Source organism: Geotrypetes seraphini, chromosome 2 (assembly GCF_902459505.1).
Source record: "Geotrypetes seraphini chromosome 2, aGeoSer1.1, whole genome shotgun sequence".
NCBI classification, from domain to species: Eukaryota; Metazoa; Chordata; class Amphibia; order Gymnophiona; family Dermophiidae; genus Geotrypetes; species Geotrypetes seraphini.
The window spans coordinates 484,221,280-484,249,216 of record NC_047085.1 but is presented as its reverse complement, the minus strand read 5'-3'; the positions used below and the strand labels follow the sequence as shown (position 1 = coordinate 484,249,216).

At 43.1% G+C, this 27,937-nt stretch overlaps 1 protein-coding gene across 3 annotated transcripts in view; it reads left to right on the top strand.

Moving 5' to 3' along the window:
- The window catches only part of CCDC13 (coiled-coil domain containing 13), a 137,704-nt gene that overhangs the window by 3,805 nt on the left and 105,962 nt on the right, over nt 1-27,937 (top strand). For 2 of the 3 annotated variants that reach the window (XM_033931794.1, XM_033931792.1), the window contains exons 2-5: nt 14,253-14,470; nt 15,343-15,491; nt 23,124-23,266; nt 25,609-25,698. In XM_033931794.1, the coding sequence (XP_033787685.1) occupies nt 14,259-14,470; nt 15,343-15,491; nt 23,124-23,266; nt 25,609-25,698 (594 nt within the window). In that variant the 5' untranslated portion in view covers nt 14,253-14,258. The remainder of the gene's footprint in view (nt 1-14,252; nt 14,471-15,342; nt 15,492-23,123; nt 23,267-25,608; nt 25,699-27,937) is intronic. The other variant, XM_033931795.1, reaches the window with a different exon arrangement.

Below are 27,937 nucleotides of genomic sequence, written 5' to 3'. Positions count from 1 at the left end.
ACTCACTCTTTAAATTACTGATTTAATTTAAATTTTCCTTCCTCTTAGCTATTTCTGGCCCAGAACCCAAAGCTCTGCCTGGTAATGTGTTTAGGTTCCATATACTGTCAAAGCTCACTCTAGTCCATCTACACCACTGTTCTTCAACCGCCGGTCCGCAGGAAATTTCTGCCTGTCCGCGCAGGGCCGGCAAGATTGACTAACTTTAATTTCCTGCCGGTCCACGCAGGGCCGGCAAGATCGAGTTATTTTCATTTGGTCCGCGCTGGGCCGGACAGATCATGGGGAGCCTCCGACAGTGGCTTTCTCCCCTCTCTGCAGCTCTCCTTTACTTCCCAGCGCAGCGATTCACGAAGGCAGCCTTGGGGCTTTTGCTTAGTCGCGGCTGCCTCTGATGATGCAACTTCCTCTTTCCTCAGAGGTGGCGCGCCACAACAAAGGTCCCGAGGCTGCCTTCCTGAATTGCTGCGCTGGGAAGTAAGGAGAGCTGCTGGGAGGGGAGAAAACCACTACTGGAGTCTGGCAAGCTGTTGGGCAAGAGGAAAAAGGGACAGCTGCTACTGGAGAGGGAGAAGGAGAGATGCTGCTGGGGGGGGGGGGGGAGGAGGGAAAGGAATCTGGGAAGCTGCTGGGCAAGGGAAAAAAATGGACAGCTGCTACTGGACCTGGAGGGAAGGAGAAGGGAGATGCTGCTTGGAGGGGAGGAGGGAAGGGAGTCTGGGAAGCTGCTGGGCAAGGGAAAAAAGGGACAGGTGCTACTGGACCTGGAGGGAAGGAGAAGGAGAGATACTGCTGGGAGGGGAGGAAGGGAAGAAAATTACTGCTGGACAGGAGGAGGAGGGAAGGGAGAAGGAAACAGCTGGCAGGGAGATTAGAGGAGGGGAAGGGGAGAGACAGGCATGAGTAAGTAGAGAGATTGATGATGGGAAGGGGTCAGTAGAAAAATAAGCAGAGAGGGACAACGATGGTAGATCTGGTGTAGGAGAGATAAAAATGAAGAGAGCAGTGAAGCTGGAATGAATCATGTAAAAAGGAGAGGGGGGCGCAGGCTGGATGGAAAGGGGAGAGGGGCATAGAAAGAAGACAGATACCATATGGAAGGGGGAGAGGACAGACAGTGGATGGAAGGGGCAGATGCTGGATTGAAGAGACAGAGAGGGCAGACGCTGGAAGGAAGAGAGTGAAAAGAAGATGAAAGCAGAAACCAGAGACAACAAAAGGTAGAAAAAAATAATTTATTTCTAGTTTGTGATTAGAATATATCAGATTTGAAATATATATCCTGCTAGAGCTGGTGTTAGACATAACTGGGGACTGCAAAGTCCAGGCAGTGCTTCTTTAGCTTCCAGCTGGCTTAGGGTGCTCTCTGACCAGGGGGCAGTTGCCCTAGTTGCACTCCCCTAAAACTATTCCTGTCATGTGTGACTGCAGTATTCTATTAGTATTACATTACATTACATTAGTATTACATTCTGTAATGATTTGGCTTGTTCAGTTTTCTTGATTGTAGAGGGGATATATGTGAAGGGGAGGAGAGACGGGGGTTTTGTTGATCCTTGCTCTGTATTATTTGTATTTATAAAATGGCAATTGTACAGAATATTGTTTCTTTTTATACTTTAATAAAATACATTCAATATAAAATCATAACTGAGGCTTGTGTGGATGGAATCAGATGATTTGCAGGGACCGAGCTCGCGAAGATGGGGCGGAAATAAGAACATAAGAAGTTGCCTCCACTGGGTCAGACCGAGGTCCATCTCGCCCAGCGGTCAGCTCCCGCGGCGGCCCATCAGGTCTGCGACCTGTGAAGTGGTTTCTGACCACTTTTATAACCTACCTCAAGTTCTATCTGTACCCCTCTATCCCTTTATCCTCCAGGAACCTATCCAAACCCTTCTTGAACCCCTGTACAGAGTTCTGGCCTATCACTTCCTCCGGAAGCGCGTTCCATGTGTCCACCACCCTCTGCGTAAAAAAGAATTTTCTAGCATTTGTTCTAAACCTGTCCCCTTTCAATTTCTCTGAGTGACCCCTAGTGCTTGTGGCTCCCCTCAGTTTGAAGAATCTGTCCTTATTTACTCTCTCTATGCCCTTAAGGATTTTGAAGGTTTCTATCATGTCCCCTCTAAGTCTCCTCTTCTCCAGGGAGAACAGCCCCAGCATTTTTAACCTGTCAGCGTATGGAAAATTTTCCATACCTTTTATCAGCTTAGTCGCCCTCCTCTGCACTCCCTCGAGTATCGCCATGTCCTTCTTGAGGTACGGCGACCAGTATTGAACACAGTACTCCAGGTGCGGGCGCACCATTGCGCGATACAGTGGCATGATGACTTCCTTCGTCCGGGTTGTGATACCCTTTTTGATGATGCCCAGCATTCTGTTTGCTTTCTTTGAGGCTGTCGCACATTGCGCCGATGGTTTCAGTGATGAGTTGACCATCACCCCCAAGTCCCTTTCCAGGTTACTCACCCCTAGCAGTGTTCCCCCCATTTTGTAGTTGAACATCGGGTTCTTTTTCCCTACATGCATGACCTTGCATTTCTCCACGTTAAAACTCATTTGCCACTTTTTTGCCCAGTCTTCCAGTCTCGTTAGGTCCTTTTGTAGGTCTTCACAGTCTTCCGTGTTTCTAACCCTGCTGCAGAGTTTGGTGTCATCAGCAAATTTGATAACCTCACATTTTGTCCCCGTTTCCAGATCGTTAATAAATATATTGAATAGTAGAGGTCCCAGCACCGACCCCTGCGGAACTCCGCTCGTGACCCATTGCCAATCTGAGTATTGGCCCTTGACTCCAACCCTCTGTTTCCTGCCCGCTAGCCAGTGTTTGATCCATCGGTAGATATCCCCTTGCACCCCGTGGTTCCACAGTTTTTTAAGTAGCCGTTCATGTGGTACCTTGTCGAAGGCTTTTTGGAAGTCAAGGTAAATGATGTCTATGGATTCACCCTTATCCATCTGACTGTTTATTCCCTCAAAGAAGTACAGCAAGTTCGTGAGGCATGACCTTCCCTTGCAGAAGCCATGCTGGCTCGCCTTCAGTTGTCCATTGTTTTCTATGTGTTCGCAGATTGTGTCCTTTACCATTGCTTCCATCATCTTTCCAGGAACCGAGGTCAAGCTCACAGGCCTGTAGTTTCCCGGGTCACCCCTTGATCCCTTCTTAAAGATGGGCGTGACATTTGCTATTTTCCAGTCCTCTGGAATCTCCCCAGTTTTTAGGGAGAGGTTACATATTTGGCGAAGTGTCTCTGCTATTTCGTTTCTCAGTTCTTTTAGTACCCTTGGGTGGATGCCGTCCGGGCCTGGTGATTTGTCGCTCTTTAGTCTGTCTATCTGTCTGAGGACATCCTCTTTGCTTACCTCTAGTTGTACCAGCCTTTCGTCGTGCTCTCCGTTTATAATCACCTCGGGTTCTGGGATATTGGATGTGTCCTCTCTGGTGAAGACTGACGAGAAGAATTTGTTTAACCTTTCAGCTATCTCTTTTTCCTCCTTTATCGCTCCTTTCCTGTCTCCGTCGTCCAGTGGTCCCACTTCCTCTCTGGCTGGTTGTTTCCCTTTCACATACCTGAAGAATGGGTTTTTTAAATTTTAGTCCTTGTAGTTTGCCGGTCCACAGAATAATACTTTTATTTCTTCCGGTCCACGGGGGTAAAAAGGTTGAAAAACACTGATCTACACTCTCCCAGCCTATCCTCAACCAAATAGCCATATATGGACACAGACTGTGCAAGTCTGCCCAGTACTGACCTTAGTTCTTCAATATTTGCTATTATTTTCTGATTCTAGATACTCTGTGTTCATCCCATGCTTTTTTGAACTCTGTTGCCATTTTCCTCTCTCAGGAGCGCATTCCAGGCATCCACCACCCTCTCCGTAAAGAAGAATTTGCTTACATTGCTCTTGAATCTACCACTCTTTAACCTCAATATCACAATGCATTTATTTATTAGGATTTATTAACTGGCTTTATGAAAGGATTCACCTAAGGAGGGGTGCAGCTTGAGATACTGCTTACGGTTTTATTAGTGCACAGCTTCTAATAAAATGGATCACAGCATTCTTCTCCCATTAGTGAGACTTTGCCCTCCCCCCCCCCCAAAAAAAAGAAAGAAACGGCAGATTGTTCTTGAGTAGCTTTCCACCACCATACACTGCTTGGAGGTGGCAGCCCCAATTCCTAATTCATGCAGCTTCTGGGGCACCTCCATACATGCCTGTTACCTACCTAAACTTGTTAATAATATGTAAATGGAATAGAGCACAATAAAAGAGTTGATATTTTTTATCACTGTGATGGTAAGCAGTTTACCATGTTGTATTTTTTGATGTCAAAATTCTTGGGCTGCTCTTGAGTTGGACTATTTTCGGGCTACTTTTTGGCATGAATAGAGCTAGAAAAAAGGCAACAGAAAGAAATTTGTGTGGTTGGTGACCTCAGCTATGAGTTGGATGGTAGGAGAGAGAGAGAGATGCTGGACCAGGAAGAGCAAAGGAGAGATGGCACCACAGGGAAAGGAGGAGACCAGTCCCCTAGTTCTCAAATGTGGGCGGAGAGGAGTGCTTGGTGACAGATATGATGAAAATGCTCTGATCAATTTGTTTTGTAGAGTTTAGAGATGAGTTAGCCAATGTTTCCCCTGATGGCTTTATTTTGACTTCCTGTCTTCATTTTTCTGCTTTAGAGATAATTCAGTTGGTATCTAAACAAAATCTTTAAGGGTTTTTCTGTCTGTTTTTGTTATTTTATAAGAAAATAATGAGTCTATAGCGATAACTATATTGCAGACACCTTAAGAATTAAAATTGGGAAGCTGGACTTCAGTGTTTATGAACCTCTATGTTTTTTCATAAGACTTTATGCACCCGCACCATCATCCTCTGCTTCCTTAGTATTCTATTATACCTCTCTATTTTATTCCTTTCTTATATAAATTATATTTAAATATTTTTTTCCTATCTATTCATGTTTTGTGACGGTCCTTTTCCAGCTACAATCTTGCAATTCCTCCACCGGGGTTAAAAGATTGTGGCTAGATGAAATTACATTCTGTAACTACGTGCATGTTTATTAATGGGTATTTAAGTATTATTGAGCTGATTTAATAAAGTTTTACAAGTGAGATCATAATTAAAAAACTAAAAGCAGGTTATCAAAAATTTTAAAAATAAGGGCAAAATAAAATTGTGAACAAATAAATAAGAAACTTAGGGAAAACCCCCACATCTATAGCATAATAAACTCAAGGACTGTCAACACATACACAGCTGCTGTAAAGTGCTCAGGCGCCTCAGAGTTAAACATCCCAACACAGAGCATCCAGCTCTTCATGTAGGGCCTGTAGTCAGCATCTATCATAGGCAACCCCAAAGCACTATATATGTGGAAAAAAGGCCCTGATTCTATAAATTGTACTTAGCGACTAGGTACTACTCAGTGCAGTTGTCAATCAACCGCTAAGCACCATTTGTAGAATCATACCTAATGGCAGCTTAGATACCAGTAGGTGTCGTATTGCAAGGCGCTGGTATATAAGGCTATGGTTTTCTTGGCCTAATTTCCCAGCGCCTAACATTGACGCTGAGATAGATGACAGGAGCCTATGGGAGACTTTTACAGGTTGTGAGACCTATTCCTACATTTTGCTGAAGTTGTTAGTCACGGGCTTGTGCAAACTGGTTTCAGTTCAGATGCTGAGATGCTAATGTGTGGCATGTGAGTGTGTGGATTTCTTGCTCAAGGACACTAACCAGTGCTGGAAAGACAATGAACAGTGCTGAAAGAAAAAGAAAAAAAAATGCCAGTTAGCAGAACACTCCATCTAGGAAGAACTGATAACGTGATGCCAGGCTAATGCGCTGAGGCACTGCTGTACCCGTGTGAAGAATGGAAACTTCAAGAAGAAGAAAATTCTAGGAGCTATGCCTGTCCAGGGCCCCCCAGGGAAGAATGGAGGCGTGAACTAGTAGAGGGTTAGATAGGCATTTGATTTATCCAGTAAGGTGATACATAATAGCCATGGGAAGGTCTTGCTAGAAAAAAGATACTTTCTGTATAAAACCCCCATGCTGTGGCAGAGATTCCTTAGAGAAACTGCGCCATGCTTACAGAAAGATGCCGGTACTGTTCGTATGAGGTTTTTTCTCTCCATTGTATATGTCCAAGCTGATTTATTTCTGCTTTGACAAATGCTGCTATAATACTAATTGCTGTGGTACCTCGGTTTACGAGTGCACCGGTTTGCGAGTGTTTTGCAAGACGAGCAAAACATTTGCAAAATCGGCACCTTGGAAACCGAGCATGGCTCGATTTATGAGCGCTCCCCCCGCCCCCCCCGCGATCCAGCACCTTCCCCCTGCGATCCGGCACCCTTCCCCCACGATCCGGCACCCCTCCCAACGCAATTAGGCACCCCCCGCTGTGATCGGGCAACCTCCGCCGCGATTGGGCACCCCCTTCCGCGATTGGGCACCCCCCAGCCGCTTCTTACCGTCATCTGGGCACCGGCACCAGCATGTCCTGTGCTTGGTGCTGGTGCCCGAAGATCGGCCTCCTCTTCTGCTGGGCCTTGAGCATCTGCACATGCTCAAGGCCTGCGAATTCACGTGAACTCGCAAGCCTTGAGCATGCGCAGATGCTCAAGGCCCAGCAGAAGAGAAGGCCGATCTTTGGGCACCGGCACCAAGCACAGGACATGCCGGTGCCCAGATGATGGTAAGAAGCGACGGGGGGGGGGGGGGGGTGGTGCTGGATCGCGGCAGGGGGGGGTGCCGGATCGCAGGGGGGGCCTTTGGGGGGAGCAATGCCGGTTCTAAAGTGGGGGGGGGGGGAAACCTATCAAAGCGAGTTTCCATTATTTCCTATGGGGAAACTCGCTTTGATAAACAAGCATTTTGGATTACGACCATGCTCCTGGAACAGATTATGCTCGTAATCCAAGGTACCACTGTACTAGAATAAAAAGTTATTTGCTTTTGAATATACAATGTAATCCTGTTGGTTTTTATTTTTATTTATTTATTTTTATTTATTTATTATCACATCAGGCCTGTGGTAAAGTAGCAGCCTTTTACTTCAGTGGTGACCCCGACATGATGCAATAACGCCCTCTAGTGGTCGCATTTTTATTTTTCAATTAAAATCTACCCAGGGGACATGAAAGCGTGTTGGTGCTGGGTAGATCAGAGAAACACGTTCAAGGGACATGAGAGCGTCTTGGTGCTGAACGGAAGGTGCTCCTGCGTGAGGTTTTGTGGGCTAATTGGGGCTTAAATTGGGGGGGTCACATCGTGGTCCACTTTTTATGCCGTAATTGGATGCCAAAACACCACAAAATATATAATTCTAGTCAGTTAGAGTCCGTACGGAATTAATACTGTACAAACTGTAAGTATAACCTTTTATTTTAATTTTTATATATTAGACGTCAGTTTTAGTGATAGGGAAAGACAGTAGGCATTGTACATTTGTATATATACTGTATATATATATATATATTAGGGGAAAGAAAGGGTTGAGTCAATAATAATAACTTTATTTTTTATTTTGTATACCGCAATACCACAAACAGTTCAGAGCGGTATACATTGCAAGAGACTGTACATACACAGCGAAGATACAATGCAAGGGAATGTACTATGCAGTTGAGCGCAGTTTACAATGCAGGGGACTGTACATATTCAGCATGGGTGTTTATACCGCGAAGATACAATACAGATCTGGATTGAGTTTTTTTCTGTGAGCACTCTGCAAGAGTGTGTGTGGGGCATGGCCAGAAACGGACGAAGCAAAAGATTTCTTTTGAATGCTGGCTCAAGGGGACAGAATGGGGAGTAAAAAGCTAGCAGAAGTGATGGGGGTGATAGAGACCTCCCCAGACAGCAATCCTCTGGAAAAGCCCCTTAGAGAGGATCCTGCATTGATAATGACAGTGTGTCCAGTATTAAGAGAAAAAATAAGAAGCAAATGATAAGTATTGAGACTCCACCTAGCTTCTGGCCAAAGTTTAGTGCGGAGGAAAGAATTGGCTATGTCAAATTTTAAATTAGTAGGAGAATTGCAAGCAGCACTAAGGAAGCTAGAAATGTTTCCTGTTGAAAAACAAAGGGGATTGCAAAGAGGTGAAAATCTGACCATGAGACCCTTTAAAATATTTATCCCTATAAAACCCTCGAGGGAGAGGGGGTGTTAGTGAAACAACAGCAGGAGAAAATAATTTGAGATGGTGCCTTAAACAGAGATGGGAGGAGCTGAATAGATTCTCCTCTACAGGGAACCAGGGGGGGGGGGGGGAAACCATTTCCTAGTTTAGATGTTAAAGGTCAGAATCTATACTCACTTCTGACTAGAGTTGAAACTTATTACACTTTTTCAAATTCAGAATAGGAAGGGGGAATAGTAAGCTGAAATAGATAATATTCAGGAAGAGCTGCAATAATTTTTACCAAGTGCTTAGGACCCATTTTGCATATTTGAAAGGAGATTGTCAATTTTTTGTTTGTGTTGTGCTTAGCAGAAAGAAACAGGGAATGCAGTGTCAGGGATTTGCAAGTCCTCTTAAAAATTTTCCAATTCAGAACATTTTGTTTATGTCCCTGATGTAGCAATAGTGAAATGAGGGGCCCTTGTTGAGTATGCCTGGTATGCTGGTTGGAGACACTCCAGGACAGTGGCGTACCAAGGGGGGGGAGGTTCGCACCGGGTGCACGGCTTGGGGGGGTGCACAGCTGGCCAGGCCCGGGTCCTCCTGCCCTACTGCCCTACTACCTGGGTCGTCCTGCCAGGTCCGGGTCCTCCTGCCCTTCCTTTCCCCCAGTCCGCGCCGCTTCAATCATACCTTCCCGCTGATGCTGCTAATCGCCGACAAGAAGTCCTCTTTCCGGCGTCAATTCTGACGTTGGAGAGGACGTTCCGGGCCAGCCAGGCAGTGATTGGCTGGCCCGGAACGTCCTCTCCGACGTCAGAATTGACGTCGGAAAGAAGACTTCTTGTCGGCGATTAGCAGCAGCAGTGGGGAGGTAAGATTGCAGCGGTGCGGACCGGGGGAAAGGAAGAAGAGAGGTGCTTCTTTTTTTTTTTTTTTTACGCCTCAGGGAGGGAAGGATGTAGGCAGGCAAGCTGGCTGACTTTAGCGTGGCAGGGAGGAAGGGAGATAGGTAGGCAGGCAGGCAGGCTGGCTTTGGGGGTGGACAAAATCTGGAAGGTACTGGGGGGACATAAGAAGGAGGCACTGGGGGCACTAAGGACATGGGAAGGGGGCATTGGGGGCATTATGGACACAGGAAGGAGGCACTGGGGACACTATGAACACAGGAAGGAGGCACTGGGGGCATCATGGACACAGGAAGGAGACACTGGGGGCACCATGGACACAGGACGGAGGCACTGGGGGCACTATGAACATGGGAAGGAGGCACTGGGGGCACTATGGACACAGAACGGAGGCACTGGGGGCACTACGGACACGGGAAGGAGGCACTGGGGGCACTATGGACACGGGAAGGAGGCACTGGGTGCACTTAAGGACACAAGACGGAGGCACTTGGGGCACTAAGGACACAGGACGGGGGCACTATGGATACAGGACGGAGGCACTGGGGGCACTATGGACACGGGAAGGAGGCACTGGGGGCACTATGGACACAGGAAGGAGGCACTGGGGATACTATGGACACAGGACGGAGGATACTGAGGGCACTAAGGACATGAGAAGGAGGCCCTGGGGGCAGTAAGGACACAGGACGGAGGCAGTGGGGGCACTAAGGACACGGGAAGAAGGCACTGGGGGCACTAAGGACATGGGAAGGAAGGAGGGAGGGAATATAAAGGGACAATTGTTGGGCCCGAGTGCAGAAAGAAAGAAATGAAAGAAAGGATACACAGTAAATTAATAGATGTCCCCTTTTGATGAAAAAAATAAATGGTCACGTTACCTCTGACTTACTTTCTTTGCAGCAGAGTCGGTAGCTGCACTGAGGTGCAGGAAGGTCCTGCGATGACTCGTCTGCCGGCTCTGCTCCAGAAGAAGTAAGTTACATCGAAGGTAGTGGACCCGGCAGACGCAGTCATTGCGGTACTTTGCCACAACTCCCTGCGTCTGCCGGGTCCACCCCCTCTAACGTAACTTACTTCTTCCAGAGCAGAGCCAGCAGACGAGTCATCGCGGGACCTTCCAGCATGCGGCTGCTGAGTCTGCTCCAGAGCAAGTATGTGGGAGTGGGGTGGACTGGCAGTTGGCAGCTACAGTCTTCGTGAGACCTTGCTGCATGAAGGGAGAGAAAGGAGCAGGATTGCTGGAATGGAAGAGTGGTGGAGGGAAAGAAAGGGGGCAGGGTGGTATGGAAGGGTGGTGCTGATGGAATTGATGTACAGAGAAAGGGGAGAGACATAAGGGGGAAGGATATTGGAGGGAAAGAAAAGGGGCAGATGCTGACTGAAAAGGGTGGATGGCAAGAGAAAGGGCAGACATTGGATGGTAGTGGGAAGCCTATGCTGGATGGAAGTGCAGATGGGAGAGATAAGAGAGCAATGCAGGAAGGAAATGGGAGGAGAGAAAGAGGGGAGCAGATGCTAGATGTAAGTGGACAGAGAGAGGAGAAGGTACTAGATGGAATGGTTGGAGAAAGAGGGTACATGATGGAAAGAAGGGATAAATAAAAGGAGGGCACATGATGGGGAGAAAAGGATTGAGTTAGGGAAACACTGGAGGGGTGAGGGAAAGAGGTGGCAAGCTTTAGGTAGACAGTAAAAAAGGACATTGATGAGAGGGTAGTAAGAACGTAATCTAGACAGATGCAGAAAATAAATTGAAAAGGAAAATGAGGGAAAAAAGGGAAAGGGATTGCAGAGGAGAGGTGTGAGAGAGGGAAGGAGAGGAGAGAGATGCCAGACCAATGGGGGTGAAAGGAGAGATGGAAGGGGGAGGCATACAGTTTCTGGAAGGGGCATAGAAGGAGAGAAGATGCCATATAGGGGAAGAGAGACGGCAGACAGTGGATGGAAGGAAGAGAGTTACAAGAAGACGAGGAAAGCAGAAACCACAGAAGACAAAGGTAGAAAAAAATTTTCTATTTATTTATTGCTTTAGGAGACATGTGTCACTGTTTCTGTGGTGCACTGTATGCAGAGTCCAGCTTCTTACTGGTTCAATTTAACCTTTGACTATGTATTTCTATTTTATACCCCCCTTTTACAAAACTGTGGAGTGCTTTTTAGCGCCAGCCGTGGTGGTAGCAGCTCTGATGCTCAGAATTCTATGAACGTCAGAGCTGTTACCACCGTGGCTAAAATCCGCACTACAGTTTTGTAAAAGAGGGAGGGGTTAGTTTGTGATGACATATTCCATACTAGGCGAAGGTATTTTCTGTGTTCCGTGTGTTCGAAAGACATGTTTGTTTGTTAGGATTGATCTGTACTAGTCTGGCTTGTTTAGTTTTACAATGGGTGTATTGATGTATTGCTCACTGCAGTATGTAAGATGCTGCCTTTTCCTAGGTACTCATGTGTGACATGTGGTTTGTTGCTAAAAATCATGTTTTTCGTACAGATGGGGGGGGGGGGCAAAAAATGATGGGTCCCGGGTGTCACATATGCTAGGTACGCCACTGCTCCAGGACTTTGTGGAATCCTGAAGATAAGTTTGGGAATCTCTACACTTCTTTCTTTCCAATCTCTTCCCACTTATATTTACTACTTGCAGCCAATCTCTGTTTTGTCTTTGTCTGAAACTCTGATTTCCTCTTTCCAATCCCTTCTACCTCTCTCCTTCCTTCTGCCTCTATTACTTCTTACTTTACTAACTTTTCCACCCCATTCTTTCTTCCCTTTTTTCCTTTTCCTCTCATAGAAACATGATTGAAGATAAAGACCAGATGACCCATCCAGTCTGCCCATCTGCAGTAACCATTATCTCTTCATCTGTCTAAGAGATCCTATTTGCTTATCCCAGGCTTTCTTGAATTCAGACAGTCTCTGTCTCCACCACTTCTTCTGGGAGACTGTTCCACGCATCTACCACCCTTTCTGTAAAAATGTATTTCCTTAGATTACGCCTGAGCCTATCACCTCAACTTCATCCTATGCCCTCTCATTCCAGAGCTTCCTTTCAAATGAAAGAGACGCGACTCATGCGCATTTACATCACGTAGTTATTTAAACGTCTCTATCATATCTCCCCTCTCCCGCCTTTCCTCCAAAGTATATAGATTGAGATCTTTAAGTCTGTCCCCATACGCCCTATGATGAAGACCATGCACCATTTTAGTAGCCTTCTTCTGGACTGACTCAATCCTTTTTATATATTTTTGAAGGTGCGGCCTCCAGAATTATACACAATATTGTAAATGTGCTCTCACCAATTCTTATACAGGAGCATCAGTACCTCTATCCTATTGGCCATACCTCTCTCCCTATGCACCCTAGAAACCTTCTAGCTTTCGCCATCACCTTTCAACCTGTTTGGCCACCTTAAGATCATCATATACAATCACACCCAAGTCCCACTCTTCTGTCATGCAAATAAGTTCTTCACCCCTTGAACTGTACTGTTCCTTCGGGTTTTTGCAGCCAAAATACATGACTTTGCATTTCTTAGCATTAAATTTTAGCTTCCAAATTTCAAACCATTCTTCAAGCTTCACCAGATCTTTCTTCATGTTGTTCACACCATCCTGGGTGTCTACTCTATTGCAGGTTTTGGTATCATCCACAAAAAGGCAGATCTTACCTGACAGCCCTCCTCAATATCGTTTATAAATTTTTTTTTAAAAGAACAGAACCTTGTGGCACCCCACTGGTAACATCCCTTTCCTCAGAGCGATCTCCATTGATCACTACCCTCTGTTGCCTTCTACTCAACCAGTTCTTGACCCAGCCCGACTTTAGCTCTGCCACTTAACCCTCTGATCCTTAAGGGAAGGGGGTGTTGATTATATCATTTAAATGACCAGGTCTTGAGAAATTTTCATTATTTTTTTTTTTTCCAAATTCTTTATTCGTTTTCAATCTTACATCAAGTGCACAAACAATAAAACAATACAATTAAACACATCACTTGACAATCTTTCTGATTTATCTTACAATACATAAAATTACCACCCTCCCCTCCCATCATTCCTCTATTATTTCCCCAATAAGAAAAATGTAAAATATACCTCCTCCTCCCCCCAATCATTAGACGGTGTATATTACAATAGAAAATGGTGTTTACTCATTACAATAAGAAGTTTACATTCATTTTCATTAAATGTTGGAGTTAACTTGCAAACTTAAGAGTCAGTGACTGAAACCTTCAACATTGTCCCCAGTGAATTCAGAGGGGGAGGTGGGAATCCCCACCCAGATCAGCAATAGCTGACTAAAAACCAATTTATTAAGGCTCTCTTCCCATTTTGTGTCTTTGGAAAAGAAAACACTAATAAATCAGCCCCTTCTCAAACCACTGGCAAAGCAAGCTGTCAGATGTGTGACTGAACCCCGTTGATAGATGAAGCAAAGAGGGAATTTGTTTTACTGATTAGAGAATGACACGGTGACAAAATTCATCACCGTTCCTGTCCCCGTGGATAACCGCGGGAAACCATCTTCATGTCATTCTTTAAGGAGAGAGGAAAGAATCAGAGGATGAATGGCCACAACCACTGACCCTCAAGCTTTGCTTTGAAGAATGCTGGTGTAGAAGGACTGAGGTTGAGACAGACACTACAGAATGACAGTCTCTGGTATCCAGAGCAGATATTGTGATGTCATAATGCCTCATTCCACCAGTGCCTAAGAGCCAATCACATCAGTGATGTCACAATGGCTTCATTATCCTTGGCTCACATAAGAATCAGAGTATGAATGGCCACAGCCACTGACCCGCAGCTTTTCTTTGAAGAATGCTGGTGTAGAAGGACCGAGGTTGAAATAGACACTAGAAAATGACATGGGATTATTTCTCGCGGTTATCCGCGGGGACGGGAACGGTGATGAATTTTGTCACCGTGTCATTCTCTATTACTGATCACTATAACTTGAGTCCCCATGGTTTCTCTCTCTTTCTCCATCCTACAAACATTTTACAAAATATAGAATATTGTTTTACAAAATATAGGATCTGTTTCTGACAACGTGGTATATGACTGGATGTGTCATAGTAAGTCTACTCTTGTGTGGATTGAGCATTTGCAGTTTAACTTGACTTTGCTTGATGTATGTTCATTTCAATATTCAATAACTGTTTTTGTCTAATTTCTTTGTTCTGTAGTTCATCATGGAGTTGAATGATGATGTGAATGAAACTTTGAAGCTTCAGTTTAAGGCTCTGCAGGAGCAGCAACAGAGAAGACTACAGAAGCTAACGGAGGCAAAGCAAACACAGAGTCAGCCTGAGGAGCCCTCAGTAAAGACGGATTCCTTTGGGATTCAGGATGACCTAAATCTCCTTGAGGTGAATGCAGAGCCACCGGATGACATCAGTAAAAGGTAAAAAACATCTTATTGTAATACTTATCATTTTTATGGTGCTTTTTGATGTACACAGCATTGTACAATGGTAGTAAATATTTAGGTATAATATGTTCTTGCAAGAAAAAACAAAGAGTAATAGAAAAAAATCCCAAAATTAAACTACAAAATATTACTCACCAGAGATGGGTTACACTCCCCTGATAACCATTTCACAAACCAGTGGAGATAAAAGCCTCAAAATAATAAACAGTATTGAAGTTGTTTACCGCTGCATTGAAATGTCACAGAACAAAATTCATAAATTGAAACGTTGGAAACTATTAAAGGGGTCTTTTACTAAAGATTAATACATGTTATCTGCATCTGGGCCCAAAAGAATAAAATAAGTCTTATGGCAAATAACATGCACTAACATTTAGTAAAAGACCCCCTATGTAATGTGTGTATAAGAATCTCATTAGAGAGATGAATAATGTAGGGTTTTCTTTGGAGTGGAGTATTTTAGTAATAAAATCATTTTTTGTAGGAAAATCAGCTAATTATGACATATTCATAAATTGTTGTACTATTTGCTTTTCTGCTAAAGATACAATAACTTTCCAACACACATATATTTATGTGGCAGTGAAAAATCCTAGTCAGTTTACGCTCGTATGAAACTCAAGGAACTATCACTGTTTTCTATTTGGAGAACAATTTTTGTTTTTTTTAACTCATTACTTTATTTTTTGAAGGCAAGAAAATGACCAAAATCCTTTTCTTTCTAGTACAGTGCTAGAATTCATTGTTGGAGCCTCTTTTTACTTTCCTGATTTCCTGTGTAGCGAGAGGTCAGTTTGTTCTGGGATGTTGAGTACCAGAAGAGGACACTCTGCTTTGCCTTGCAGGTTTCTTGAACTTGAAAATGAACAACTTCAAGACCAGCTCAGGGAAGTTAAGGATGAAAACGGAAGACTGTACAAACTTGTACAGGAGAAAGACTTTGAAATCAAACGTCTGAAAAAGAAGATAAAGGAAGACAAACTAGCCTTGACAGGTAGGTAGGGCAACTTCCTAAGTTAAATTTTTATATCTTATTCATAGGGTCATGGATTTGATATACTTCCTTTCTGAGGTACAACCAAAATGATTTACATATATTATATGCAGATACTTTTTCTGTCACAATCCAATTTTTTTGTACCTGGGACAATGGAGGGTTAAGTGACTTGCCCGGGGTCATAAGTTTCAGAATGGGAGGAGGGCGCACAGGCCCTAGCCCCATCAAAACTTTCCTTCTAGCTGCCGCCTTCTCTTACCTGCAGAGCAATGGGAGCTTATGTTTCTGCTGCTAAAATAGCAAGACTGTTGCTAGATGTCTCGGCAGCCATTTTGATGGAGGCCTCACGATGGACAGGAGTGAGTAGAGATTGCTGCTGCTTCGACGATCCCTGGACTACACAGTGACTTGAAAGGTAGGCTTTGGAGGGGAAAAAATTGGGAGGGAGTGTGATCTGATTGGGAGAGCCAATCACTTTTTTGGGGCCTGGGGTCAGTTGGGAAAGTTGGATCTTCTAGGGGAGTGGTAACCACCATCAGCTGAATACTGACTGGTTGTGTCAGAGTTCATAATGTCAGAGCTATGGCAGCATCGGTAACCCACTTTAGGTCAGCCTCCATGCAGAACTTTGACATGGATATCTGTTCATGCAGTCGTACGTTTGTTTATTAAAACCATTCAATTATGTGCTATTTCTGAGTGCAGGCCATAGTGGCTTACACTTAAAATAGTAAAACGCTAAACAGGAAAAACCCAGGTGGTTGCCTATTAATTAAATCAAAAAAGTAAAAAAACCACCAATACCCAAAATGATACTGGAAGGATTTTATTAATAGAGGAACAGGTCTCAGATCATGGAGTTGCACCCATTTCGGGTTTTCTTAAAGAGACAAACCAGATTGTTCTCTTGCTCCTGCTTACATCACTGGCTTGAACCCGTCCTACCTACCTTTTTAAACCACAATGCTTTAATTCATTCATTTAATTTATTACGTCTTATTTATTTATTTTTTTAATTTAACTTAAAATTCATTTGATGTAGATCTTCAAATTCATACTAAATTCACTAATTAATCACCTAACAATTCATTTTGGAACACAGAACCGACAGAAAAAGTACTTATCTTAGAAAGTGCACTGGCACTTTAAAGTGCTATGTTGAGAAGTGCATTCGTGCTGTAAACTTGTAGCTTCTTTAATTCATTTCTGCTTGTAAAGCTTAAAGTGTATAACTTCTGCTCTATAAAACCAAGGCCGTTGCTGGTATCTTTTAAACATTCGACGCAGCCTGCGTTTTGCGGGGTACAATACCTCCCCGCTGCGTAAGGGAAAATATCTCTAGCAACGCTAAGAAATAAAAACATGCAAACATTAGTTAACTTAAATCTTAAAACTTATTACACGAAATTAACTTTTACCTCTCTTTGGCTGCAAACATACTCCTGCCAGTTCTGAGCAAAGGAAAAACATGACATTACGTTGTTTTTTTTTTAAAGAGGATGACCTGACATCTATCAAGTGCACGTGATTAAATTTAATTGCCAACCTCTTAAAGTGCTTTTTGTCATGTTTTTACACATAACTCTGCTGGGACAACCTTAAACACCACTAAAGTGAAGGTTAAAAGGCAACCAGAATGACTGCAGCACAACTCTAGCCAAATCAATAGAAATGTTGCCATTCTAAAGCTTTGTTTAAACCTTCAGGTTTCATTGTTTTCAATTTAAATATCCAGCGTTGTTCTTTCTGAGCCAGTGTGAGAAAGGAACGCCATTAAAGGATAGAAAAGGAAAAAGACCAATCGTACCAAAAAGTATGGGCATTCAACATAAAAGTTGTTCTCACAAAGGCTGCTGGGATTGCACAGATTTATCTGATATAGGGACAGATTGAAGGACAATTTGAAAAAAATGAGCTTTCAAAAGAATCTTAAATTAGGATAGTTCACATCTAAAGTGCAGCGGTAAGTTATTCCAGAGAAAGGGAATAGAATTCCCAGTGTGACACTAAGGTTCTCTTTTTTTTTTTCAAATCTTTATTCATTTTATTTCTTTCAACAAGTGTACGACCATGTGCCCAAGGCCCCGCCCCCAGGAGGGACCTAAGGCTCCCGGGCCTATTCTGATTGGCCCAGGCACCTTAGGCCCCACCAGTAGGCGGAGCTTTGGGACGGATGGGCCAATCCGGCCTCATTCCGTCGTTGGCTGCCTGCCGGACAGGCGGGTTTGGCTCCCATCTGTCCAGCCAACTACACAAAGGTACGGGGAAGGGGGGTGGGGGTGTTGTGGGGGTCGGCCAGGGGGGTCGCGGGTCGGCTGGGGGGGCGGTCGGAGGTTCTTGGGGGGGCGGTCGTTGGGAGGGGGGTTGGCGTCGAGGGCATGAGGGCCTGGGATCCCTCCTGCCCGTAATGTAGTGCGGGGTGGGGGTAGGGGGTCGCCGTGGCCAGGAGGGTTTGGGCTCCCTCCTGGCCCGAACAACTAGCGGGGGGGGGGGGGTGTTGCCAGGGCCAGGAGGACTTGGGCTCCCTCCTGGCCCGAACAACTAGCGGGGGGGGGGGGGGGGGCGCCAGGGCCAGGAGGACTTGGGCTCCCTCCTGGCCCGAACAACTAGCGGGGGGATGGCGCCAGGGCCAGGAGGACTTAGGCTCCCTCCTGGCCCGATATTGTCGGGGAGTTGGGGAGTCGGCGGGGCAAGAGGGCTTGGGCTCCCTTTTGCCCCTATCGGGTCGGGGAGTCGGGGGGGCAAGAGGGCTTGAGCTCCCTCTTGCCCCGATCATGTCGGGGGTGCCGCGGTTGGCTGGGACAAGAGGGCTTGAGCTCCCTCTTGCCCCGATCGTGTCGGGGGTGCCGCGGTTGGCTGGGGCAAGAGGGCTTGAGCTTCCTCTTGCCCCGATCGTGTCGGGGAGTCGGGACCGCCAAGAGGAAGCAGCAGGACACCGGTAGGAGCTTCTACATGATGGGGGGGGGGTCGGGAGGCTGTGGGGGTGCGAGCGGTCCTTCAGGGTGGGGGTGCGGGTGCGGGTGGGAGTGCGTGCGAGCGGTTCTTCGGGGTGGGGGTGCGGGTGCATGCAAGCGGTCCTTCGGGGTGGGGGTGCGGGTGCGTGCAAGCGGTCCTGCGGGGGGGGGGTGAATCGGACGTCGGGGGGACATCAGGCTTTCAGGGTGGGGACAGGACTTCAAGGGGGAGAGGAGAGTCGGGGCGGGCGAAAGAAGAGTCGGGGTGGCCAGAGGAGAGTCGGGGCGGGTGAAAGGAGAGTCGGGCAGCGACGGGAGAGTCGGGCAGCATGCGTGGTATACGGGTGTGCGCGGTATATAAAAATTTCTGTACATAAATTTGTGTTTTTCGCGCGCTATACCCGTGTGCGCATTTTACACGGGTGCGCGTTATCTACGTGAAAATACGGTAAGTGATTTCTCCACCCATAACCATTCTGGTAGTTGTTCCAAAAGCTCTGGGAGGACCCAATACATACCTTGGCGCATGATATAGGCCTGATGATACCTATAAAAATTGGGGAAATTTACCCCACCCTCCTCAATTGGCCTTTGTAGAGACACTAGAGCCACTCTTGCAATTTTACCCAGCCAAATAAATTTAACCAGAATACTATTTAACTTTTTATAGAAAGACCCCTGAAAAAACACTGGTATCATTCCCAATTGGTAGCAAACCACAGGCAAAATCGTCATTTTAACAGTTTGAACTCTTCCCCATCATGACAAATGCAAAGGATTCCATTGCTCACACAACTCTGTTACTTTTTGTAATAAAAATTTTTCATTTATTCTCATTGTCTCTTCGAGTGTCTTATTCAACCAAATACCTAAGTACTTTATTCCATCCTCTTTCCAAATAAAAGGAAAAGAATCAAGTATACCTTTTGTACAATGCACATTTAAAGGTAAAATCTCTGATTTAGTCCAATTTATTTTGTATCCTGAGAATTTTCCAAATGTATCTATTACCTCCAGTAGACATGGAATTGTTGTTTCCGGATTCCTCAAATGAAGAAAAATATAATCTGCATAAGCGGATACTTTATACTCCACTCCAGCACATGGAATACCTAGCTAACAGCAAGGGTTCAAGAACTATATCAAAGAGCAAAGGAGATAATGGACAACCCTGTCTAACTCCCTTCTGCAATTTAAAAGCATCCGAAAAATTATTATTTATATATAAACGAGCAGTTGGGGAGCTATACAGTGCTTGAATCATTTGTATAAATCCGGATCCAATACCAAACCACTCCATAGCTTGATACATGAAATTCCATTCTACACGATCAAAAGCCTTCTCAGCATCTAGTGATACCGAAAAAGCCGGATCATTAATTTGTTTTGTTAAATAATACATCTGAAATGCCAGTCTAGTATTATTAGAAGAGTGTCTTTGAGCAACAAATCCAGTTTGATTCATACCTATTATATGCAGAAGAGCTTTAGCCAATCTTAATGCTAAAATCTTAGCTAATAATTTCCCATCTACATTTAGTTTGAAACCAATGTTGGATCTTTATTTGGCTTTGGCAAAACAATAGTTAAAGATTCTGCCATAGTGCCTGATATACAACCTTTATTCAGTTGATCCTGATATAATTTTAATAAATACGGTAAAAGGGAAATTTGAAATTCTTCATAAAACTCTACTGTAAATCCATCTCCACCTGGAGCGGTCCCAACTCTAAGGGATTTCAATGCCGTTTGTAACTCTTTTAATGATATAGGTTTATCTAAACTTCCTTTTATATGATCAGGAACCTTAGGACCTTCAACTAAACTCAAAAAATCCAACCCATCTTTCTCTTTATTTAAATAAGACTCAGAAGAATACAGGGACTTATAATATTTTAAAAATTGTTTTAATATATTTCCAATTTGAGAATGAGAATTTCCTAACTCATCCTTAATTATGCCTATTTTCTCCTTCCTTTTCTTTGCTTTTAAATAATTTGCCAATAGTCTTCCAGCCTTATTTGCACTACCATAATACAACGTTTGCTGAGCAAAAATATCTTTCCTTATTAATCCAGAGGAAATCTCATTATATTCACATTTTTTTTAACAACATTTGAAATGTATCCTGTTCCCATTTGTTAACTCATTTTAATTCCAAATTTTTTATTTCTTTTTCCAGACTTACAAATTGTTTTCTTAGCTGTTTCTTTTTATATGCAGAATATGATATAATCTGTCCTCTCATCGTTGCCTTGAAAGCATCCCATAAAATTTCAACCGACATTTCCTCTAAATCATTAAGTAAAAAATATTCATTAATTTTGGTCTGAAATTCTGTGCAAAATTTAGAATCAGCAAGCAATGTATTATCAAACCTTCATACTGGTTTGGAATTATCTTGATCTACTAAATTAACTTCTATCCACACACCATCATGATCAGATATTATTATTGGTTCTATGTCAGCTTTTACAACTTTCTGCACTATCTGATCTGAAACAAAAATATAATCAATTTTTGAAAATGATTGATGAACATGTGAACAAAATGTAAATTATTACTATTACAGCAACCAAACAGGGAACCCCCCAGCCAACTTCCAAAATTGAAAAAGCAAAACTTAGCTTCAAAAGATTTTCATCCAATGTCCAAGGGAAGTGAGACAGGGCAGATGGAACGCCAGAAGTCCAGGTTCAACCAGCCTGGTTTCGGGAAACAAGTCCCTTCCTCAGGAACCCATAACTGAACAAATCAATCAATGACAGTCCTCCAGGAGAGCTGGGAAGAAAGGAGGCTCCTGGTCTTCTGGCGTTCCATCTGCCCTGTCTCACTTCCCTTGGACATTGGATGAAAATCTTTTGAAGCTAAGTTTTGCTTTTTCATTTTTGGGGAGTTGGCTGGGGGGTTCCCTGATTGGTTGCTGTAATAGTGCCCTGTGTTTATTTTGCACTGCTTTTGTTGGTGATAGTGTTATTTTGATTTAAAAACACACACTCTGGTACCCTATGATGGTGAGTAGGTGTACGCCTTACCGGCGCCACCTTGATGCGTGAAGCGTTGGAACTATGCTCCCGTCGCTGTCCCTTCGCACTGAGGGTACCTAAGTCTTGTAAAATTCTGATAGTTATTTACCTTATACACATTATTGTGTTGGTTATTGATTTAACCTTTGCTGGGGGCACTGTTTCACTACCACTCTTGGGAACCTTTGACCTTTTTGCCTTTTTGTGGGTCTCTTTATAAGATTCTTTGGCAATTCTGTTTTTGGAGTTTGTTGTCATTTAGTTCAGTGGCAGTTGTACGCAGCTGCTCCATATTCTTTGCCACAGCTTTCAACGTCAATAGTACGCTATTCCACCAAGTTAACATGCACTGCGTTAGCATTTTCTTCATTGAATAGTTGACATTTGTTTGCTTAGTGAGTGTAACCACTTCCTTGCACAATGTTATAAACTTGCTTATCTCAGTAGGGAAGTCATTCAGATTAACTTCAGTTTTTGTTGACTGGAGTTCATGAGATAAAATTGAGATTATGACCTGTGCAACCTATCCAGACTCATCTCGAAATGCTACTGCTCAAAATTACAGTTTTTAGGGGCTCCGACGGGGGTTTTTGTTGGGGAACCCCCCCCCTTTACTTAATAGACATCGCGCCGGCGTTATGAGGGGTTTGGGGGGTTGTAACCCTCCACATTTTACTGTAAACTTAACTTTTTCCCTAAAAACAGGGAAAAAGTGAAGTTTTCAGTAAAATGTGGGGGGTGACAACCCCCCAAACCCCCCACAACGCAGCACAATGTCTATTAAGTAAAGTGTGGGGGGGGGGTTCCCCCCACGCCCCCCTGTCGGAGCCCTAAAAACAGTAATTTTGAGTGGCGCGCACCTCCGCGCTGCGCTCAATTGTCTGGGCGTGCCTTTGTCCCGGCGCGCTTTTGACCTGACACCGGATAATTTTATAACAAGAGCTTTTACACATGCAAAACCTGTCTTAGCTATAGAATGTAATCATGTACTCTTGGCATCTAATTCTTTTTGTAGTCATATGCATGAAGAGTGAAACTTCTGACCTGAGAATGGATGTCACTATCCTCACAGTACAGAATGAAAAAATGTTTCTTGTCAAGAGTTTCTTTTCACATCTGTTCCACAGCTGGAATTTTAGGCCTTGATTTCAATTTGGTTCTGATAATTAGAAAAAAACAAAAAAGAAAAAGCAGCAGCTTAGTACTGATAAATACAAATATCACTGTCTGGCATTTCTCTAGTTTTACTCATACAGAATTATAGGTTAAATACACTATCTCACATGATTTCAATACTTATAATTTATCCATATAAGTTACCAATATACGTTAGGCCTGCTATTTCTGCAGTCTAACTTGCATAGATAAGGGCATAGATTCAGCTTTTATCCATATAATTTTATCTGTGTAATATCAGAATCTGTCTTCAACCTGCCCAAAATTTTAGCTGTATATTATCTTAAAATGGACCAAATGCATTTATTCTTTGATGTGCTTTTCAGTTTAGACTCAACATTTTAATTTTTCTATTTAAAATATTTGCAGTTCTTTTAGCTGCAAATAAAATAGGATATACTGTAATCTTTTACAAGAATATGAAGAATCTATTAAGTCAGATACTTTCAATCTCTTTTGTTCCTTGTTTTCAGGGATGACTGGTATGGCAGGTGATGTTGCAGCCACTAAGATAGTTGAACTGTCCAAAAAAAACCGTGAGCTAACTGCAGAAACGGGGAGTGAAAAAACGAAAGTCAAGCAGCTCAATAACCGAGTCAAGGAGTTGGAAAAAGAGGTATGGTGCCCCCTGCCCCCTTGAAACTGCGGTTTTGTATTAGTTAAAGCGGTGTCTCTCAGACTATGCCACGGCATAATGGTATGCCCTGAAGAGATTCCGGGTGTACCATGAGAGATTCCAGAATTTTACTTTATTTTTAAAAATTTCCTTCATAAGTATACACTAGAATAGATGACACGCATGTCACATACACAAGAGTCTATCAATATTATGAGCGTCTGCTTGCTTAAGGATACAACTTCCCAAACAAGAATCAATGGTCCTTGATGACTAACAGCAAGTAATTTTATTTTTATTTTTTATGCAGTAGTTATCCTAACTTGAGCAACAAAGCAATCAAGGTTTTGTTACCGTTTTGATCTTCTTATCTTTGCGAACCTGGATTTTCAGCTCTGACAGAAATTAAATTAAAAAAAATAGGACCGCTGCTGCGCTGGTGCTTTGGGGTGGGAGGTAGGGGGTTCGTAGCTGCTTCAGGGCTTGGGAGTTTGAGGGAGGGAGGATTTGCAGCTCAGGATGCTGCCACTGTTGCTTTGGGGGGCATTTTTTTTCTACTTGTTGTTTTTTTTGCCGATTGTGTGAGAGTCCCGGTTAATTGAGACTCTACTGTACACTATATCTAATGCCCCTCCCATATCCAACTGTGATATTTGTGAACATGAGCACCATTGGTTTTTCACTGAGCATTCTAAGGCTGCATGGTGCCCTTAAGGGGGTTACTCCACCCACTGGTTGACAAATATAATCTACTGATCTGGTATGAATGAAGTCTACAAAATCCTAAGTGGAGTAGAACGGGTACAAGTGGATCGATTTTTCACTCTGTCAAAAATTACAAAGACTAGGGGACACTGGATGAAGTTACAGGGAAATACTTTTAACACCAATAGGAGGAAATTTTTTTTCACTCAGAGAATAGTTAAGTTTTGGAACGCGTTACCAGAGGATGTGGTAAGAGCGGATAGCGTAGCTGGTTTTAAGAACAGTTTGGACAAGTTCCTGGAGGAAAAGTCCATAGTCTGTTATTGAGAAAGACATGGGGGAAGCCTTTGCTTACCCTGAATCGGTAGCATGGACTATTGCTACTCCTTGGGTTTTGGCCAGGTACTAGTGACCTGGATTGGCCACCGTGAGAACTGGGCTTGATTGACCATTGGTCTGACCCAGTAAGGCTATTCTTTTGTTCTTATGACTAAAGGAAAGAAAATGATCAGGTTAGATGTAATTTCTCCTTTTCCAAATGTAGGACTGCAGGTCTAAGCACACAGTTTGGGAGTAAATTTATAGATGACTTGAACATGCAGAACTGTGTTTTATGTGCTCCAGTAGGTGCTTATGGAATTGTGTTGGGTATATGTGCATAAAACTAGTTGTACAGAAATCGCAAGATACACGAGCTCCATAATAGACAAAGTAGATCAGGATCAGGACTTATGTGTGAATTTTATAAAATATTTGCATATATGCAGATTCTTACCAGAACATACACATAATTTTTGTGGGAGCTTTTGATTGGGCTATTTATAAGCGCCCATCATAACATAAAAATAACTTAACATAACTTTTATTTTTCTATACTGCCTCAGTCAAAAGAATTCTAGGCGGTTTACACAAACAAAGAAAAAAACTGGACAATCAGTGAAATACAAAATATTAATGGTAAGAATAAAGCATATTAACTAAAAGGACAGTAAAAAATTTAAGTTAAAACAGTAAAATTATTATGTTGAGAATAAAACTTCGAATTAAGAGATAAAGTTCTTTTCGGAAGGCGCCATAAGACAGCATGGCTCCGCTAATATAGTTTCCCAACCAGGACTGATGTTTACTTGCTTGAAATGCAAGTATCCTGTCTAAGAAAGACCTAAATTTACAGCCTAAAATCTTTAGGTATGCAAATAAGTTACAATTCCTGGTTACCCTCTACGGGGTTATATAGCACGAAATGAGATAACAGGTAGGTAGGGGCAAATTAGAAAGATGCAGGCATATATGATTTTATAAAAATATGTACAGTATAACAAATCACCCCCATGCCATTGGTTAGAGTGTGCATTTAGAATTTTTAAAAAAATTGTTGTAAAGAAACAAACATACAAATTTTACTTTGGGTAACACTCTAACTTATATTGTTTCATTCAGATATGGAACTTTCTAATTACCCTGTAAAGTTAACGTTAAAGAAATGAAAAATGGCTTCGTTATTTCCTCTCTTTTTTTTTAGCCATAGTCGCTTTTATCTTTTTGAATACTGTGTTAAAATGTTTTCTGAAGTGTTTTAGCATTTATGTTGGAAACACATGCATTTGCCATGTAAATGTGCTATTATTGTCCTTAAGCTTCAGATGGTCACGGCAAACCTCCAGCCTCTGGATGGCAAAGGCTCAGGAACGAAACACCCCAGTCCACGAATTACAGAAGGAATTGCGGTATGAAACATGCTTCCCCTCCCTTCCCCCCCCCCCACACACACTTTTTTCATCCACTTAGCCTCCTTCCTTAGACTGAAAGCTTAGGTGATCTCGGTACCGTTGCTGACTTTGAGGGCTTTAGGCAGTCTTCCTTCAGTTTGCTTAGGCCAGCAAGGATCATTTTATTTAGAGACAATTGCCTTCCCTTCCTCCCTGCTTCTCATAACTTAATTATGTCATCTCTGCAGCACACTTTTACTTGCAAAAGAAAAGGGTGTGGCGTTAGGGGAGGGAAAGTATATGCATTAGGGTGGTCCAAAAAAATCAAGTTCATGGGACATGACCTCCACAAGTCAATCTTTGTTCTATGTCTGGCCACTGTTAATTTTTTGTCAAAGCCTTTTGGTGAACATGTAGAGGTCGTTCAATGATTTTTAATTTAATGCATAAAATGCAAGTACAGAATTTTATATAAGTTTTCTATCTACAGAATTTATATTAAATTTCCATCTAAACTTGAATTGTAAGCAAATGCATATGGAAAGCAATACATACTGTGTTACAGCTGAAAATAGCCTTGTTGACCTAATGATTTATTACAGTGGTTCCCAACGCTGTCCTGGAGGACCACCAGCCAGTCGGGTTTTGAGGATAACCCTAATGAATATGGCATGAGAGAGATTTGCATATAATGGAGGTGAAAGGCATGCAAATCTCCTCCATGCATATTCATTAGGGCCATCCTGAAAACCTGACTGGCTGGTGGTCCTCCAGGACAGGGTTGGGAACCACTGATTTATTATGTGTTATTCAATGTTCAGTAATGACCGGTAGCTAATGTCATTATTCCACAGTAAATGCAGAATGGTTGTTATGTGCGAATGCTGAATGGTAGTCCTATATTCAGTCAGTATTCATCAGTGTGGCTTCGGAGCAAGTTGAATAGATCTTTCTTTTTTTTTTTTTTTCAAATTCTTTATTCATTTTTCCATCTTACATCAAGAGCACAATATTACATCATTTAACCTTTGTCAACATCACTTGTACTTCTTTTAACATCATCTTAAAAACATACATTTATACCCTCCCCTCCCACCCTTCCCACAAATATTTTAATCAAAAATATCATATAAATATTATCAATTGATCAAACCTTAGTATAACTTTATACCCACCCCTCCCCCTATGTATAAGTGTACTTTCAATGAATAATGGTGTCTACTCAATGCAATAATTTGTCAATGGCCCCCAAATCTTTTTAAAATTATTATAATTCCCTCTTTGTATGGCAATTACTCTTTCCATTTTGTAAATGTGGCATAACGAATTCCACCAGAATGCATAGTTAAGTCTACTGTAATTTTTCCAATTACTGGTAATATGTTGTATGGCGTCCGAACATTATTGTATCATATGATAATGCTACATGGTTTTCTAATAAACAATTCATTTGAGATCTTTCTGTGCTGCATGATTGGAAATTGTCCGTCTTCTTCGATTTTCATTGTGCCTAATGCCTCACTGGTAACGACAGAGCTGCTTCTGCTCCACATTCTTTGCAAGACTTAAATTAAGGCAATTGCTCTTTCAGCGGAGTTGTTCTACTGTCATTGATGTTGCTGACTGCTTCAAATACTGGTTGTTTAGAGTAGATCATCTTTCCGGTTCTCAGGATGTTTAACCGGAAATTGTTGAGCCTTTTCTTGTCCATTTGTATCAAGAACACCAAAGAAGACATAAGTTCTCTTTGTTATACATGATGCCAAGCCGATGAAACCAAGTAACTCAGGAGAGCCGTCGATATGTTTTACCTAACTTGTGGATTGGTGAAGCTGAAGGTTTGCCACCATCTTGGATTTTATTTCATTGCTTAGTCGGTCATCTAGATAGGCCAGACCAGCCAAAATTTCTGAGAAGTACCACAGATGTCTGTGAAGTACCTGACCCGATCTTCCTAAGGTTCTTCTGCTGCCGCAAAGCGGCGGCCCGTTGTGGACTCTGCCCCCTGACCCGGTATACGATATTTAAATCTAGGCTCCTTGTGGCGCAGGCCCACTCTGCACCTGAAGCACTGCTCACTTAGCACCGCACTATCTACTTTTATGTTACCATTTTAATGTTGTTTTTTAAGTTGTTTTTACACTGTTGTTTTTACCTTGCTCTTAATATTTCTCCTCAGATCTTCCTAAGGCTCTTCTGCCGCCACGAAATGGCGGCCCGTTGTGGACTCCGGCCCCTGACCCGGTATATGATATTT